The sequence below is a fragment of the Barbus barbus genome, assembly GCF_936440315.1.
Source record: "Barbus barbus genome assembly, chromosome: 28".
NCBI classification, from domain to species: domain Eukaryota; kingdom Metazoa; phylum Chordata; class Actinopteri; order Cypriniformes; family Cyprinidae; genus Barbus; species Barbus barbus.
Genome location: NC_136756.1, coordinates 6,261,121 through 6,277,305, shown reverse-complemented (window position 1 = coordinate 6,277,305; position 16,185 = coordinate 6,261,121). Strand labels below are relative to the sequence as shown.

Below are 16,185 nucleotides of genomic sequence, written 5' to 3'. Positions count from 1 at the left end.
TCCCAGAACCTCTCACTCTGCTGGAGCCAATGCATGCTGGATGCTACTTTAGATGGTTCCCCTGACCACAAGAAGAGAGGGGTCTAGAAGTCAAATATGCACTGGAATTGTATGATGAAGGAAACTTTGGGTGTACTTGACCCAGCCAAGTTCCAGGAGTTCTGGTGGCCATGGCAGAAGGTTCGGTCATACTCAGGAGGGTAAAGAAGACTTTCCAAACCTGGGTCTGAAACAATGTCTTTAGAGAGGCTGAAATTACAAAAGACACGAATGACTCGTTAACTCGGCAGTTTCCATTGCATTGTCCTTTGAGGGGAATTAAACGGCAAGCCTTGGATAATCTGTAGATAATTACAGGAATGCAGGTGGAAGACAACGGACCTATCAGACCATGGTAAGTCAGTAATAAAGCCCACTAATAAGAGTGAGCAGAGTCGATGTGGAACAGGCAGTGGTAAGAGTTTGCCAGATGGCAAATGATATGGTGTTTTGGAAGCAGCAAATTCCTAGAATCCCTGGCTGAATCTTCTGATGTCACAAGCTATGCCAGGCAACCAGAATCATCTTGCAATAGCAAGAGGCTCTGATTTGTCCCTAGGATGCATGCACTTACTTTATCAGAGATAAAGTTGAAGTTGGACGTCTGGGTACATAGGTGTGGTCTGGTGCATACATCCAGGGACCACTGGACTGCACTGATAATTAACCTTCAAATTCTTGGTTTCTGGTGATAGAAAATAGTTAAATCAAATCTAGTAAAGAATAAGGCCCACCTGGCTTGTCTTGTGTTCAGGATAATACCCCCATTCCTCCAGGGTGGTTTGATAGTCAGCAACACAATTTGCATTATCATAGTTGTGCTCTGCTGGTTGAGGTTCTTAGAGAAGAAGGCATATGGATGGAGTTATGGTAGTTTTCCCTGCTGTTAAGAAAGCGTTAAATTCAACAACGTAGGGTTTTTCTGGATCTGGGTTCCATAAAGCCTGCATGGAAGTGGTGGCATCAGAGTTCCAGAACAGACTTGGGCCTACCTATGAGAAGGTGAATGGATTGTAATGGATGTGAAATTCTTGATGAAGTGCCAGCAAAAGTTTGCAAAGCCCAGGAATTGCTGTATCACCATAATGTTTGTGGGAGTGGGCCTGGATCATACAGTTTCAAACTTTTCTTTCGTTTTCGATCCTTTTCCATCTTGATCCAGTTTGCACTGATGTAATAGTCAAAGAACTGCAATGAATACTGACTGAAGGGGCATTTTTCTGTCTAGAGGAAAAGACGTATTTTATTGAGGACCACTGAAATGCGGTGGTGATGTTCAACCATGCTCCAGAAGTACACCAGGATGTTATTAATGTATACCAACATGACGTGCTGAAGGTACTCCCAGATTACCTCAATTATTAAACCTTGGAATATGAATGGGGCGTTGACCATGCCATACAGCATGATGTAATATTCATAGTGGGTAGCTGGGACATGGGTAAGTGGATGTATAGGATAATAATTTCATTGAAAGCCTGGTAATCAATGTAATGCCACAAATCTCTATCCTTCTTTTCCACAAAGAATATTTGAAGATTTGCCACAAAGTTGTTGAGCATATACAGCAGGGGTGTACCATTTTTCCGGGACGCGTCCTGGCCAGGATTTCTATATTGCCTAAAATATCTCGCTTTTGGCTTTGTTTGTGTGTGCAGACCGATCGTTGTATGACATCAAAGTACCATACAGACGGTTCCTTGTGCTTTCAAAACACTCTCGGGGTACTTTGATGTCAAACACTGATCGGTCAGAGCCATACTGCTTTAAGTCAAACACACTTAATATGTATGCATATTTGCATCACTTTGACCGTAGATCCCACCGTTTCACACACCATGATTGATCCATTATGTACAATGCTTGCATGTTATTGGTCAAACTACTTTTCAATCATTACCTTCAGCAAGTATGAAAACAGGAAAACAAAACCAAAACAAATCCTGGCAAGGACGTGTCCGGGAAAAATGGCACGTATGGTCACCCTATTCCTGGAGGGCCACAGCCCTGCAGAGTTTAGTTTCAACCCTGCTCCAACACACACATGCAGTTATCAAAAATTGCTACATTCGTGTGCTATCGGAATTATCGTAAATACGACCTTCCTAGTTGGAAATTGGACATGAACGGCCTTAGAGAGGCCTTATATGGCCAATTTCCGACTAGGAAACTCGTGTTTACGATAATTCCGATAGCACGTGAATGCAGCATAAGTCTAAAGGACCTGATTAGCTGGATCAGGTGTGTTAAATTAGGGTTGGAGCTAAACTTTGCAGGGCTGCGGCCATCTAGGAATTGAGTTTGACATCCCTGATATAAAGCCTTGTTTTGGGGCCTCTTCTATGTATTTCCTCTGTGGGCTTCTGTTCAAAGATAGAAACAGGACATATTTTGCCCCAGGGCACTGGCTCACCCAGAAGTAAATTTAAATCAAAACGTGTCATGGACTATTATCTGTGAATATTAAGCTGCAAAAATACCATTTAAATATCAATATTGCATGTTCTACATGTCTCTGTGTTAATGAATGGTGCAGATGTGCGGTTTCGTTTACTACACACATACTGAAGTGCATTTGATGCTCTCGGTCTTTTCAGCCTCTGCCGCCTTAGTATATGAGTACATGAACATAATCTCTAGAGTTGCCATGAGTCACATCATGAGCAGTAAATCTACTGTCATATCATATACAAACAGAAACATAAAGGTCTTTACAGCAACCCTTCAAAATAAAAATTTGGTTTAACTTGAAGAAACTGTGATAGAAAAATTGTATATTATAATGTCTAATGATATTACTACTAATAATAAATTAGAATTATTAAAACATAATTTTTAAAGGAATACTATAGCAATACTATTTAGAATGGAGGCACGAATAGACATAGAAAAATAGAAATAAATGAGCTGTTTATCAGTATCCAAGTTGTGTAGTATAGATTTAAATTCCCAGGAAACCCATAATTCATGATATGCAACATTTACTGGAGCGTGTGGTGAAACTAAAAGACATGCACGCCATGGGCTAATTTCTTAAGAGTTTGACCAAGATATGGTACAGAAAAAAAAATTACAGGCATGTGATCACAGAAGGCTGCATTACTAATTGTGATATCCAGAGTATGGCCCTGTAGGTGCGTTAAGCCAGATGAACAATGAACCCACTGAACAATGTCAAATGACTCAATAAGGTTTAAAAACTTCATGGATAAGATTTTGGATGCACAACAGACACGAATATTAAAATCCCCAAAAGCAATATTTTATCATGAGCAGTAACAAGATCACCCACAAATGCAGCAAATCTGTTACGTACCATGTCTTGTTTGGGAGGACAATACACCAAAGCAATAGCGACAAGGTTTGCTAGCAGCATTTGTTCCTGTTAGGCTCCTACTTCAGAGTAGGGTCTAAAACAGTTCTATAGAAACTATCAGTGACATAAGTGTAAGCTGGTAACACTTGTTAACTAATAACTATGACTTTTCCCTCAATAAATTTCTAATTTGCTGCTTATTAATAGTTAGTGCGGTAGTTGTTGTGTTAGGTATTGGGTAGGATTAGGGATGTAGAATAAGGCATTAATATGTGCTTAATTGGTACTAATAAATGGCTGATATTCTAGTAATACGCATGCTAATAAGCAACTAATAGGTGTAACCGTAAAATAAAGTGTTACCCAAAGTTCAACTTTAAATGGAATTTATGGAGGTAGGCTATTATATTATATTAGCCTATTAACCCATTAAATGCACACTATAAGTGCAACTGAAATATTTATTGAGATCAGAAATTCAGTAAGAAACCCATATTTTCTTAAAAAAAAAAAAAAAAAAAAAAAAAATCCATTTCCCAACATTAAATGTTAAAAAGAAATTAAAATGCAATTCTTACATAAACATAAAAGTAATTTTTTACAGCAACTAAAAGACTGGATTGCACTGTTAAATCAGTGATGTGTTTTTCTAAACATCTAATATTCCAATGCATTTTTCAGCAGCTAATATGTTTAGGCATCAAAACAGAACATAAACCGTGAAGACAAGATAAAGTAGCTTTTGTAACAGAACAGCTGTTGCTTTTGTTAGAAAACAAAGCATCTTTCATTCAAGAGGGAAAATTCACCATGATGCATTCATTTAAAGGCTCGATGTCAGAAGACTAGTAGTTACATTCAAGTTTAACCTAAAATCAGTACTAGAAAAAGAACATTTTCACCATGCCTGTCCTGGTAAGACGTATGAGATTTGAACTCATATCCTTCATTACACAGTAGTGCAGTATTCACCTGGCACAAATCAGTCTTTACAGCAGGTATCCTTTCCCACCGCTGGGAGGTTCAGAACGGCCACTAATGAGAGTCTGTGACAGTCTTTAGCTTGAGGGATTGTTGCTGTCAGCAGGCACATCATGTGATCAGGAACTACATCTCAGCAAGCTCTGCCTGCTTCTCATCCTCAGACTCCGGTTGGTTGTCATCATCACCGTTATAATTTGCCACATCGTCCTCTAGATCTTGACCGGCACCTTGATTTTCATCTGTAAAAACAGAAAAGCTTTATTACATAGGACAAATGGCTTTCTGTGACATGCTGTCAAGTATCACAAAAAATAAATAAAGCCAGCCCTCAGTTTGTAAAATAGTGTAAAACAGTAGTTTAATTTCATTATATCATGAAAATTTCTGCATCATACTGAAGAGCACCTTTAATCTTGGAGAGCTGTTTTTCTATCTCGCCCTCATTGTCGTACATAATGGCATCTTCTTTCCCAATTGCTGCGTCTTCCTCTTTCCTGTCCTCGATTTTGGCATCTTCCTCTTTCATGTCTCCAAACCCCATGTCATCTTCCTTTGGGTCTAAAATCCCTGCTTCATCCATTAGAGTATCTGTATGAAGACAGAGAAAATTAGTAATGTGTGTGTTTGTGTGTGGTGCTTTGATGGCTGAATTTTCTCCATTACCTGCATCCTGTGAAGCCGGTGCTTTAACGGCCACCTTTGCTTCTGGATGATCTTCCTTGGCTGGTTTGTTAAGAATCTCATTCTTATTGGTTAGTTTGGAGGTGGGGATGGGCGAGTCTTGTAAAATTACAGCATCTTAGAGGAGCAGACAATGTTGTTAAAACACATGCTGAGGGTACATGGAGAATTCAGTTTTTTTGTAAGAAAGTTACAAGACTGAAGGCCTGTTCAAACAAAGAGTGATAACTATAAAGATAATCGCATCCATACTTTGTTATCTTGTCTGCTGCTTTTAAAGCTTGAGCTCTATGAAGTCTGCTTGACTGTCATTGTTTTTAGCTGAAAAATTGTTCTGAAATTAATTCCAACAAAATTGTTCCTTTGTGTTTTTACTGTAGTAGTTGTGGACTTTGCTATTTGTCTTGCTATACTATTGATTATTAAAATTTTATAGTTACTGTGACTGGTGTGAACAGCTTCAACGGGGCACATTTAATAAGAGTGACTGATATTATGGAAACCTAAAACCACATTTTCAAGGCTTTGCTTACAATGACAGACTATATACCCAAAGTCACTTATTGCCAATGGAGAGTTGCATGGGTGGCTGTGGGAAGTTCGGACTCTCTGCAGATGCAGAATGTTTGGATGTGATTTGAGCCTCGAATGTGTTTTACATTTTGTGTGACAAAACTGTATGCAACTGTCCAAGCAAATGAGCAAATTTCAAATTCATTACGACTGCCACTAGGGGGGCCAACTGTATTTTAGCCAGCGGTTGCAACAAAAGTCATGATTTAATGAAGGTAACGACAGATCATTTCTTCCGTACGGTGATTTACATCCAAGTGTAAGAGATTATCAGAAAACATGGAAAAGTTTAAGCATTAAATGATAAATGGGTTTTGAGGTGTGACGGTTGCGCTAAAAAAAATAAAAAATAAAAGGCAGATGAATTTAAGCTAACTGGAATAACTAAAACAACTGGAAAAGTTGGGCATATGTTTTCAGAAGAGAGAAGTCTGCCATTTCACCAGAAGATCTGCATTATGATATTTTGATTTAACATTAAAAAGAATAATACAGAATAGCATATGCATGGATAAATTATTCAAGATAAGATCAATAACATGCATTTTGTCAATGCAATACAAGCATGAAAATCATGTGAGTTTTTTTTTTAGCTTTGCTACTACTCTTCTGAGTGATCTGAATTGAGAAAGGGACTCAAGCCAATAATCAACCACCTAGAAACCACAAAGAAGCAGCTCATACCTTTCTCATCCTTTTCCACAACTAACTCATTGGGCTGCACGTGAGCATCCTTTTTAGATTGTGAATCCACTTCTGGTTTGCCTAAAGTAATGTAAATAAAAAAATCTAGTAACTACATAGGCATTTTTACAATAAATATATTTTTTTCTAGTTGTGCTCATGTAGAAATTGTGAATCTTTAGCATCATTACTAATCTTCAGTGTCACGTGATCCTTCAGAAATCATTCTAATATTCCGATTTGCTGCTCAGTTATTATTACTGATGCTCAATTATAAATAATGCTTTATTCAGCTTTGCATCACAGGAACAAATGACTTTTTTCAGGTGTGGAGGTTGCACTGAAAAAAGGGCAGATGAACGCAAGCTTGCAGAGATGTTGTTTAAGCAGACAAAATAATTGGAAAAATAAACATATGCATGTAGTTTGAGATATGATCAATAACATGCGGTACTTGTGCTACAAGCATAAAAACCTAAAATCATGTGGTTTGTTGAGGAGAGCTTTGCTACTACTCTTCTAATTGATCTGACTTGCATTGAATAAGGGACTCGAGCCAATAATCAACCACCTAGAAACCACAAAGAAGCAGCTCATACCTTTCTCATCCTTTTCCACAACTAACTCATTGGTTTGGACGCGAGCATCCTTTTTAGATTGTGAATCCACTTCTGGTTTGCCTTTTGGAGGTTCTGCCGCATTCTTATCTGAATGATTTGCAGCAGGAACATCAGATTTGGCTTTTGAAACTGAGACTTTCTGCATGGAACCATCAGCATTCTGTGAAGGCCAGAGATTGTGTCAGTGAAAAGAGGGAAAGAGACACCAAAAAGATAAGAAACACCATAAAGGAGCCATTTTAGGCCACATTGTCGCATAGCTGTACCTGTGGAGCAACTTTTTCAGTTGTTTTTTGCTTTTCCAGTTTGACGGCTGCCATTTTTGCATTGCATTCCTCTTTCATTTCCTCAATTTGTTTGTTACACTGAGTCCTGCACAATCCCATCACACACAGCTATTATCATACTGATGACATAATGTCTTTTGTATTGTAGATTAGAGCATTCAAAATAAACCTACATTTCACTGGTGGCTTTCTTACTGATTGTGTCCATGTTAGTTTGACAGGATTTCAGCTCGCTCTGCATTTTATTAACATCCTCTATTAATGACTTCATTCGATCTAGAAACAGAAAATCAACAGTAATGTGAAGGAAAGATGATATGCATCATAGAACACATATAATAGGACACAAATATGAGGTAGACACTTACTTTTCATGCCTTGCACTGTTTTAGCACTGGAGGAAATGTTGAGCTTCAGATTGTCCTATGCCAGAGAAAAGTCTTTTAGAAGTAAGCATATCCAATATGACATCTAAAAACCTAGTGACCTGCCTCCCTAAGGAGCAAATATGGGTATGAGACCTGATTATATAGACAGCATTACCTGCAGCAATACCCATGTAGAGAGCATTATTAGATATTAGAGCATATATGTCAACCTAGGCATTTTTTGGCATCAATACCTAGTGATGCTCACATTGCATTTCTGTTACATATTCCTATAGCACCATCTAGCGTCCCGAAGGATAGATGATTTTGTGCTTTAATTCGGTTCATGAAATACAGGGAGTGTCACAATGTTGCGTCCGATGTATGTCCCTTTGCTCACACTTGATTAGTCCAGTTTTGGCTTGCGATCTCTTACCCAGAATAAAACCAACTCCAGAACAGGATAGCCCTGTAGCTTAAGTTACTATGGTCATGAACACTGCTCAAACTAAACGTACCTGGGTAACCACTGAAACTGGCTTTGTGCAATAGGCCATTCATTTTAAATTTCTAGACCTGGAAATGTCATGAAAATAAGAAAACAAACTCATAACACCATAGGCATTTTTATAATGAACATAGGTTTATGTAGTTATGCTCAGGTAGAAATTGTGTGATTGAAAAATTCAATTTCTTCTGTTGAACAAAAAGAAGATATTTTGAAGATGTTCTTTTGTGTTCAGCAGAAGAAATAAACCAAGGCTGCGTGCATTTGATTAAAAATAAAACAGTAATATTGTGAAATATTATTACAATTTAAAATAAATGTTTCCTATTTTAATATATTTTCAAATGGATTTATTCCTGTGATGCAAAGCTACTCCAGTCTTTAATGTCACATGATCCTCTAGAAATCATTCTAATATGCTGATTGCTGTTTAGTTATTATTACTGATGCTCAATTATTAATAACGGTTCTAATTCAGCATTGCATCATTGGATAAATTACTTTTTAAAAACATATTCATTTTATTTCATTATTTATTTTACACACATATTTTTAAAAAACAAAATAAAAACAAATACAACCTTGGTGAGTGTAAGAGACTTCTGTCAAAAACATAAAAACTAGGGCTGGAATCTAATTAATTACATGATGCATCGATTAATTAATCAAATTAATCGCAAATTCCATTTAGCTTTAAAAATACCAAAAGATTATTTAAAGCTGTTTTTGTGTTAAATGAGAAAGTATTAAATAGACAGCATGAATAGTAGCTAGCTTTAGAAAAAAAAATATTTCATTTGATTCAACATAAAATGTATTACACATAAACGTTAGCCTAACTATGGAACATAAAAGATGATCATTTTAGAAACATCTCAGATTTTTTCGTTCATGCAATGTAAGTCATTGGTAACCAAAACAGCTTTGTTAGCAACAGTCTTCAAAATACCTTATTTTATATTCCACAAAAGAAAGCAAGTCACTCAGGTTAACAGACAATATTATGTTTAAAATATAACACAATTAGGGGTGTGCGATATTGAAAAAAAATCAAATCTCGATATTTTTGGGGATTTTTTCAATAACGATAATTAGACGATATTTTGCAGAGTGTGTTATTGTGCTGATATCTGACTACCGTGGACAGCTGCAGTTGTTGATATTCTTCATATTCTGTGTGCTCAGTTCACATCAGTGATTAATTAATCTTTTCATTTAAGTTTAAATAGATTTTTACCTTTCATAAAGCCATTTTTTTCTAAAAGTGTACATCTTTTGAGTCAAATTGTTACATTTAATCAGTCAATTAAGATAATACACATTTAGGCTGTTACCACACAAATGAAACCAGTATCATCAGCATTAATCTTTAAACATTAAGAAGTTGCATCTGATGGCATTTAGATGCATTTACACACTATTTAATGCAGCTCAGAGGGACATGTTACAAATGCATATTTTTTGACATTTTAAACATTGAATACCGATATTTTAAATTATTTTAAAAATGGCTTTAAATTTGAAATTAAAACCACCAGTAGGTGGCAGAAAGTCACTGGTAATAAGTGAGTCATTGCAACTGAACAGAGTCATTTAAAGGTTGATTCATTCAGGAACAAAGCACTGTCATGTTGCTCAGAGACGCAAAACAGTGCTGTTGTTTATTGTTTATTGAACTCTTGTATAAAATCAATATCGCATTTGCAATCATGCTTATTTTTTTAAGAAAAAACGGCACTTCGTGTGATTTTTAACTATATGAAACGTAAATATATACATTTTCTGCCCCCATATCTTGAATTTTGCGATCATTCTTAATGCATTTTAATAGACTGAATCATGCAGTGAAAGAACACACTCTAAATGCGTGCGCGCACTGTTTAACCCGCTTCATCACCACATAGCACTTCGTAGGTGTTTTGTTTGGTTTTTGCAAAATACTCGATATTGTCAAATTGCACAACGTTAAAACAACAATTACGATATTATCGCAGACGATATATACCGCACACCCCTAAACACAATATTAAATTATTTAAAGAAATGTTGTATAAAATCAAATTTGCATTTAAGACAAACAGCACTTGTGATATTGCTCTCGCTGCTCGTGTGATATCGCTTATCATGTGATATAAATATAAAACAAACTCATACAGAAGCATTTTTGAATTTTAGGGCATAACTGCATTTATGGAGTTGTTGCCCTGCGTCATATTTGTCAACAGTCCACTGTATGAAATGTAAGATGACGTACAGGTCTGGGGGCGGGGCCAGTGCGTTAACTGTGTATATTTTTAGTTGTGTTATTTTACGTAATTAATTAACGTGTTAAACTGACAGCCCTATTTAAAACATTGTAATTATTCCAAACTTTTGACTTTTATTATAATAAAATAATTATTTATTATAATTTATTACAATAAAAATAATTAATTTTCTATAAATAATAACCAGGAAACCGCATGATCAGTAGCTCTGAGTTTTCACCTGAACTGCTGTGAGTGAGTATAAGATGAGTGTTTGCATACTCTTTCTTGTTTCCAGGTGTTGAGAGCGTTTTCTTGATGTCTCTGGTTTGATTCCGCCATTAACTCCAGCTGCTCGTTCTGTCTGCGCGTCTCCTCCACGGCCTTCAGCTTGCCCTGCTGCTCTTGGTCTCTGTCTGCAGCCAGCTGCCTCATGCGGCTCTCCATCTCCAATATCCTACTCTGGAGAACAACAAAAAGCAAATTATAGTTAACCGCCACTCACTTCACCACTTGCCACAGACTACATCTAAACACAGCGTATCAAACCTGCAGCTCGATGTTTCTTGAGCTCGAGACCCAGTAGTTGAAGCCGAGCAGGAGGATGCAGGCGATGAGAGCCGCCACCAGCAAAGACGGAGCACGACCGCCACGTCGACCGTTCCCGAGAGCACCCATCATGCTCAGTCACAGTCCCACAAACACCTTAAAAATGAGTTTCTGAAAAAGAAAGAGCAAACAAAAATAACTACAAACAATCATAAATGTAAAAAATTAAATAAAGCTCCAACTTGCCTCAACACACCTTCCTGGAAGTTTCTAGTATGCCTAATAAGCGCTCTATTAGCTGGTAGTGTTTAATAGACTCTATGCACGACTACTTTCTGCGTTGGAGCTAAACTCTGCAGGCCCCCAGGATCGAGTTTGGACACCCCTGATTTAGGAGATACAGAATGACAAATTATATTATGTAGTCTACCATACTGCTATAAAGATCTAATTGACTTGCACTGCAATTCACATTAATTTTCATCTTACTTTTTGCCCATTTAATTATTAGCAACTGCACAAAACTGCATATTTGAGCCCCTGTCTTTGAATATGAGCTGCATACTACATATACAATTTACAAATGGACAAAAAATAAAAAGATGCATCAAATAAAACAAAGTAAAAACACATTCTGCTCTGTGTTTCTCTATATATGCACATATACAATTACCTCAAAGAACTTAAAAACGGAAACAAATATTTTCCTATTGTTGCTTTCTGGGTGTGCCATAAAAACCTGCAGTTCAACTTACCAAACCACCTTAATATACTCTGTCTGCACTTTTTATTGACATCCCCACTAAACAAATACTCCACAGAACAGCACAAGATGTAATGGACTACTACTGCTGTGCCTTTCAAATGGAAAAAACATATATATATATAAGTTACATATAACGTTACTGTACGAACGATCAAAAGGAGTATAAGAAAATATTACAATAATACAATCAAGTCACACCTGGTGTAAACCCACTTAAAATCTAAATCAATTTAGTATGAGACAGCTTTTGTTTTGGTAGCATGCTTGCTAACACAGCTAACGTTACTGTTACTATTATCATACTGATACTATTATTATCATTATCACGTTCCTCTTTACATCACATACATGTTATATATTAGTGTCAAATTGCTGTTACCGGCGTTAAATGTAGCAGGTCTCGTCAGGAACAGAGACGAAGTTTGGACATAGCAATATTCGACAGTCTTTCCGGGATGAAATCGCAATAAACTGCAGTGTTTTTTTTGCATTGAACTGCGCATGCGCACTGCGTTGGGATTTACTATTGTTCAGGAAACGCGTCATCTCCTAAAGTTGTTTTTAAAGTAGGCTACTACAGGTGAATAGACATTTCTCCCCCTTTTAATGAAACTAAGAAATATTATAGTGACGTTTTACCATTCGCATTTTAAATATGTATATATATCTCAGAAATATTGCATTTTATATTTTTTTATATTTTATTTTTATAGCCATATTTCGTTAACATGTCCATGTTAGGGTTCTCACACGTTTTAGGCAACAATTGTAAAATACGTAAATGTGTTAAAACAGCTCCAAATTGACATTTATGAAGTTCATCCTTTCAGTTAAAGTGACTACATGATATTTGTGTATTTGCACAGGAACATTTCCAGTGTCAGAAGTTGAACTGCCATGCCAGCTTTTGTGGAGAAAGGTAATGGTAATAGTGACTCACATTAGAAATCACATTAAAAGAACATTTTGCTTTATTGTTTTTAGCTTTCTATACAAATAATTGTATTTATTTATTTTTACAGGCTCTCCAAGGAAGGTGATTTTCAAGGGACTGACAGGGCTTCCTGTTTTTGACGTTTCCACAACTTCAGACGCGTTATCTCGTGACAGATTTCAGATGTCTTTGTGGTGTCTATCTGTGCTGCTGCATGACGAATCACATCCTCCTCACTGTAAAAATAAATAAATAAAATTATTGGGTCAATGACGTGGAGCCTAAATATTCTGTCTGATTGCAAAAATAGGTTTAAATGCATAAAAAAGATGCCATATATATGTAGGGCCTCTCCCATGTATGAACTCACTTTAACTTTTCAAAAAACATTAGTTATTTGTCATTTTTCTGTTATTCAAAGTCTCAAAATATCATGTGGTGTGACTGTCCGGCCATAACTTTAACAAAATTACCCAAAATTCATTCAGATTAATTTTCTGCACTATTTGGCATAATTTCCAAAGTGTTTTGTAATACTGTATAAAATTGCAAAGCATTTGTATTTATATTTCCGTCATAATATGCAAACAAACTTTGTCCGATGATTTCCATTTTATGAAATATCATGTAGTGCGACCATCAAGAAAGTACCATTTTGGGACTTTTATGTTGAAATCCATTCAAAGTTAAGACTTTGCATCATATACCAATTTGCCAAGGACCTATGGAAGCATCAAGCTCTTTCAAATTTGGAAAACAAAATAATCTTTGTAAAGGCTGGTATGTAGTGACCACATTTGGATATCATGTGGTATGACTTAAAAAAAAAACGTTATTTCTGCAATTATTTATTTTCATTATAAATTTCATAGTGAACTTTTTGTGGGAAGCTAGCTTGTTTTGTTTAGGTGAACAATTCTGTGCTTGTAAATTTTGATTGGATATGAAAATATCATGTGGTGCGACCACTGCAGAGTGTTTTCCATTATAGATATATGTCCCAGATTGGCAGTTTTTTGCTTTTATATTCAATTGATGGTTTATATACATAAATACTTTATTTTAGTAGAACTTGGAATATATTTTTATGCAATTTGGTTCATTTCAGACTGTTTATGTTTAATCTTTGTACAATATGAGAAAAAATGCAAAAATAATAATAATAATTTAGAGTATGCAATTTTAGTTTTTTTAATTATGCATTTATTAGTCACTTATTATTTATTTATTAATAACTATTTTAATATATTCTACCAGATTATACTGCCAAGCAAAGTAAAATAAACACTCACCATAGGCAGCATGTTAATTCTGACCCTTCAGTCTAGCACAAACTCCAGAAGTCATTTTCTACTATAAGAAAGATGTTGATGTTGTCATCTCAGAACCTGAGCCAGCAACCTCCCCCTACTCTAAATTTGCCTTTTGCAAAGACCCACCCCCCTTAGTTACTGTTGCTACGTCTGACAAACCATGGCACTTTCATACCACACATCATGTTCTCACGCATTGAAAAATACATCACGGAGCAAAGAGGACACTGACAGACAAGACAGAGCTGGTTACTTTTAGTATGAAACAAAGCCTCAGTGTTCAAATTTTGTCATTTTTTAAAAGAAAATCAAACAACAAATACTGTTTTGTGTCTCTTTAACATGTAGTGACAGATCGCTGTAGCGCCTCAGTTCAAGCGGCACATGAACCGAACATCTCTTCATCTTTACTAGTCATAGCACGAAATAAACATGAACGAACATCAGAAGGTATCTTATTTAACCTGTGACAAGATGTCAGTACACACCATTTTTCAAGTTCAAGCCCACCAACGTTAATTTACTCTCCTGTCTGGTTTGTTTTTTGACGTTATAATATGTCAGACTGCCTGTTAATCAAACTCCCGGCGAAAGGGTCAATTGAGCAGCCAATATTGGGCAAAGTACAGAAATAACTGGGGCTAAAGAAATGCCTGCAGTTAATGCCACGTGCTGCACTTTTCACACGTCTTTTTAAATAGATTTTTAATGATATAAGGTATTTTTGTCATTTGGAGCGACCACTCATCATGTGGTACGACCAATAATAGCAATAACTGTATTAAAATTAAAATAAAATATCTAATTTCTGTTGTTGAAATATGAATCACTGCTACAGTATGCTTAAGTGAATGGTATTTTTAAAACATTTTCATCAGTTTTATGCAATTTGCAGGAAAAATAAGTCTTAGCTACATTTAAGAAGGCAACTCTGAAATTACAGAACAAAAATAAGAGATCATTATTTACAAAAACTCAAATTAAATGCAAATACTTTGTTTCTAAACACTTTAATTACTGAGAACATTTTTTAAAAATGTTAAGCATGTTTAGGAAATTATTTAATTTTAATATAAAACATGGTCACACCACATGACATTTTTTAAGGCTACGACCAATTCATCTAGATGAAAAAAAAAACTAAACACTAAAATCACTTAATTTTAAATTTTAATATAAATTTATGTGTGCACAACATTCTTAATGTCTGAACAATTACAGTAAATATTGTATTTTTTTGGTATTTTAAAATTGGCCTGTTAAAAATCCTTATATATATATATATATATATATATATATATACACACACACAGTGGCACCCCTGCCCTTTTTGTCTAAAAGTGTAAAGTGCCCCTCTCTTCTCATAGTAATACAATACGCTTCTAGATACCAATACGATACGCAGTTCAGATAAGGAGTATTGCAGAGATTCAAGGGAAAGCAGTTGAGACAAGTGAGAAAGATGAAGGAGAGGTTAAAGCCAATGAGGAAGAAAGTGAGATAAGTGAGGAATTACAAGGAGACATTAGGCCCAGTGAGGAAGAGGAAGAGATGAAAAGAGAGGTACAAGAAGAGATGATTCAAGAAAAGGATAGAGAGATAACAGAGGAAGGAGCTGCAGAAGCAGATATTAAATACCAGGTTCAGGGTACAAATGAATAAGACAATTGCCCATCCTTGATGGCCTTACAGTTTCCAACAGACCCAGGTCATGTTGAACAGCTTAAAATAAAGCTTAATAGCAACTATATACAGTTCTGCTGCTCTCTTGGGCCATGTCAACCAGTAGCTGGCTTTCCTAAAAATCCACAAGGACGGTCTTTTCAGAGCCAGTGGTATGCTGGTAACAACTGGCTGGAGTATTCTGTGGAAAAAGATGCCATGTACTGCTTTAGATGACGTCTCTTCTTGACAGAAAACAAGTTTAAAGCTAGGACTGCGTGGAGAACAACAGGAGGAAGGCTGTTGAAAAGATCCATGAGCATGCAGCCGTTGAAGCCCATATGATCAGGATGGTGAGGTGGGCCAACTATAGAAAGGGGCCTTTAGTTGAAGCTTTTAAAGCTCAGGATGCAGAATGTGAGTTCCAAAATGAAAAACAAAGACAGAAGAACAGAGAAATCCTGTTTCGCTTAATAGACATCACAGTATATTTTGCAAGACAAGGACTGGCATTTAGGGGACATGATGAAAGCAGCACCGGTTCTAACAGAGGAAACTTCCTTGAGCTTGAGCACCTCTTAGTGGAATATGACAGTGTCCTCAGCATGTATCTTGAGTGTATACAGATCACTCAGTCCCAAAATAAGAAGCCACA

General features: G+C 36.2%; 1 protein-coding gene across 5 annotated transcripts; it reads right to left on the bottom strand.

Annotated features, from left to right (window-relative positions):
• Positions 1-3,802: 3,802 nt before the first annotated feature.
• On the bottom strand, positions 3,803-12,120 carry LOC306848114 (uncharacterized protein). Of its 5 annotated transcripts, none has more exons than XM_079382472.1 (12): positions 12,001-12,118; positions 11,102-11,240; positions 10,856-11,026; positions 10,589-10,768; positions 7,553-7,607; positions 7,358-7,460; positions 7,164-7,269; positions 6,877-7,057; positions 6,278-6,358; positions 5,003-5,137; positions 4,745-4,927; positions 3,803-4,578 (listed from the first exon to the last, which is right to left on the bottom strand). In XM_079382472.1, exons 3-12 carry the CDS (start codon positions 10,985-10,987, stop codon positions 4,463-4,465), a joined length of 1,272 nt encoding a protein of 423 aa, XP_079238598.1. In that variant the 5' UTR covers positions 10,988-11,026; positions 11,102-11,240; positions 12,001-12,118; the 3' UTR covers positions 3,803-4,462. The 5 variants fall into 5 exon arrangements, with proteins under 5 accessions (XP_079238598.1, XP_079238596.1, XP_079238599.1 ...); XM_079382470.1 differs by having other exon boundaries at positions 11,112-11,240; positions 12,001-12,113; XM_079382473.1 differs by lacking the exon at positions 12,001-12,118 and adding an exon at positions 11,611-11,712.
• Between the last annotated feature and the right edge of the window lie 4,065 nt (positions 12,121-16,185).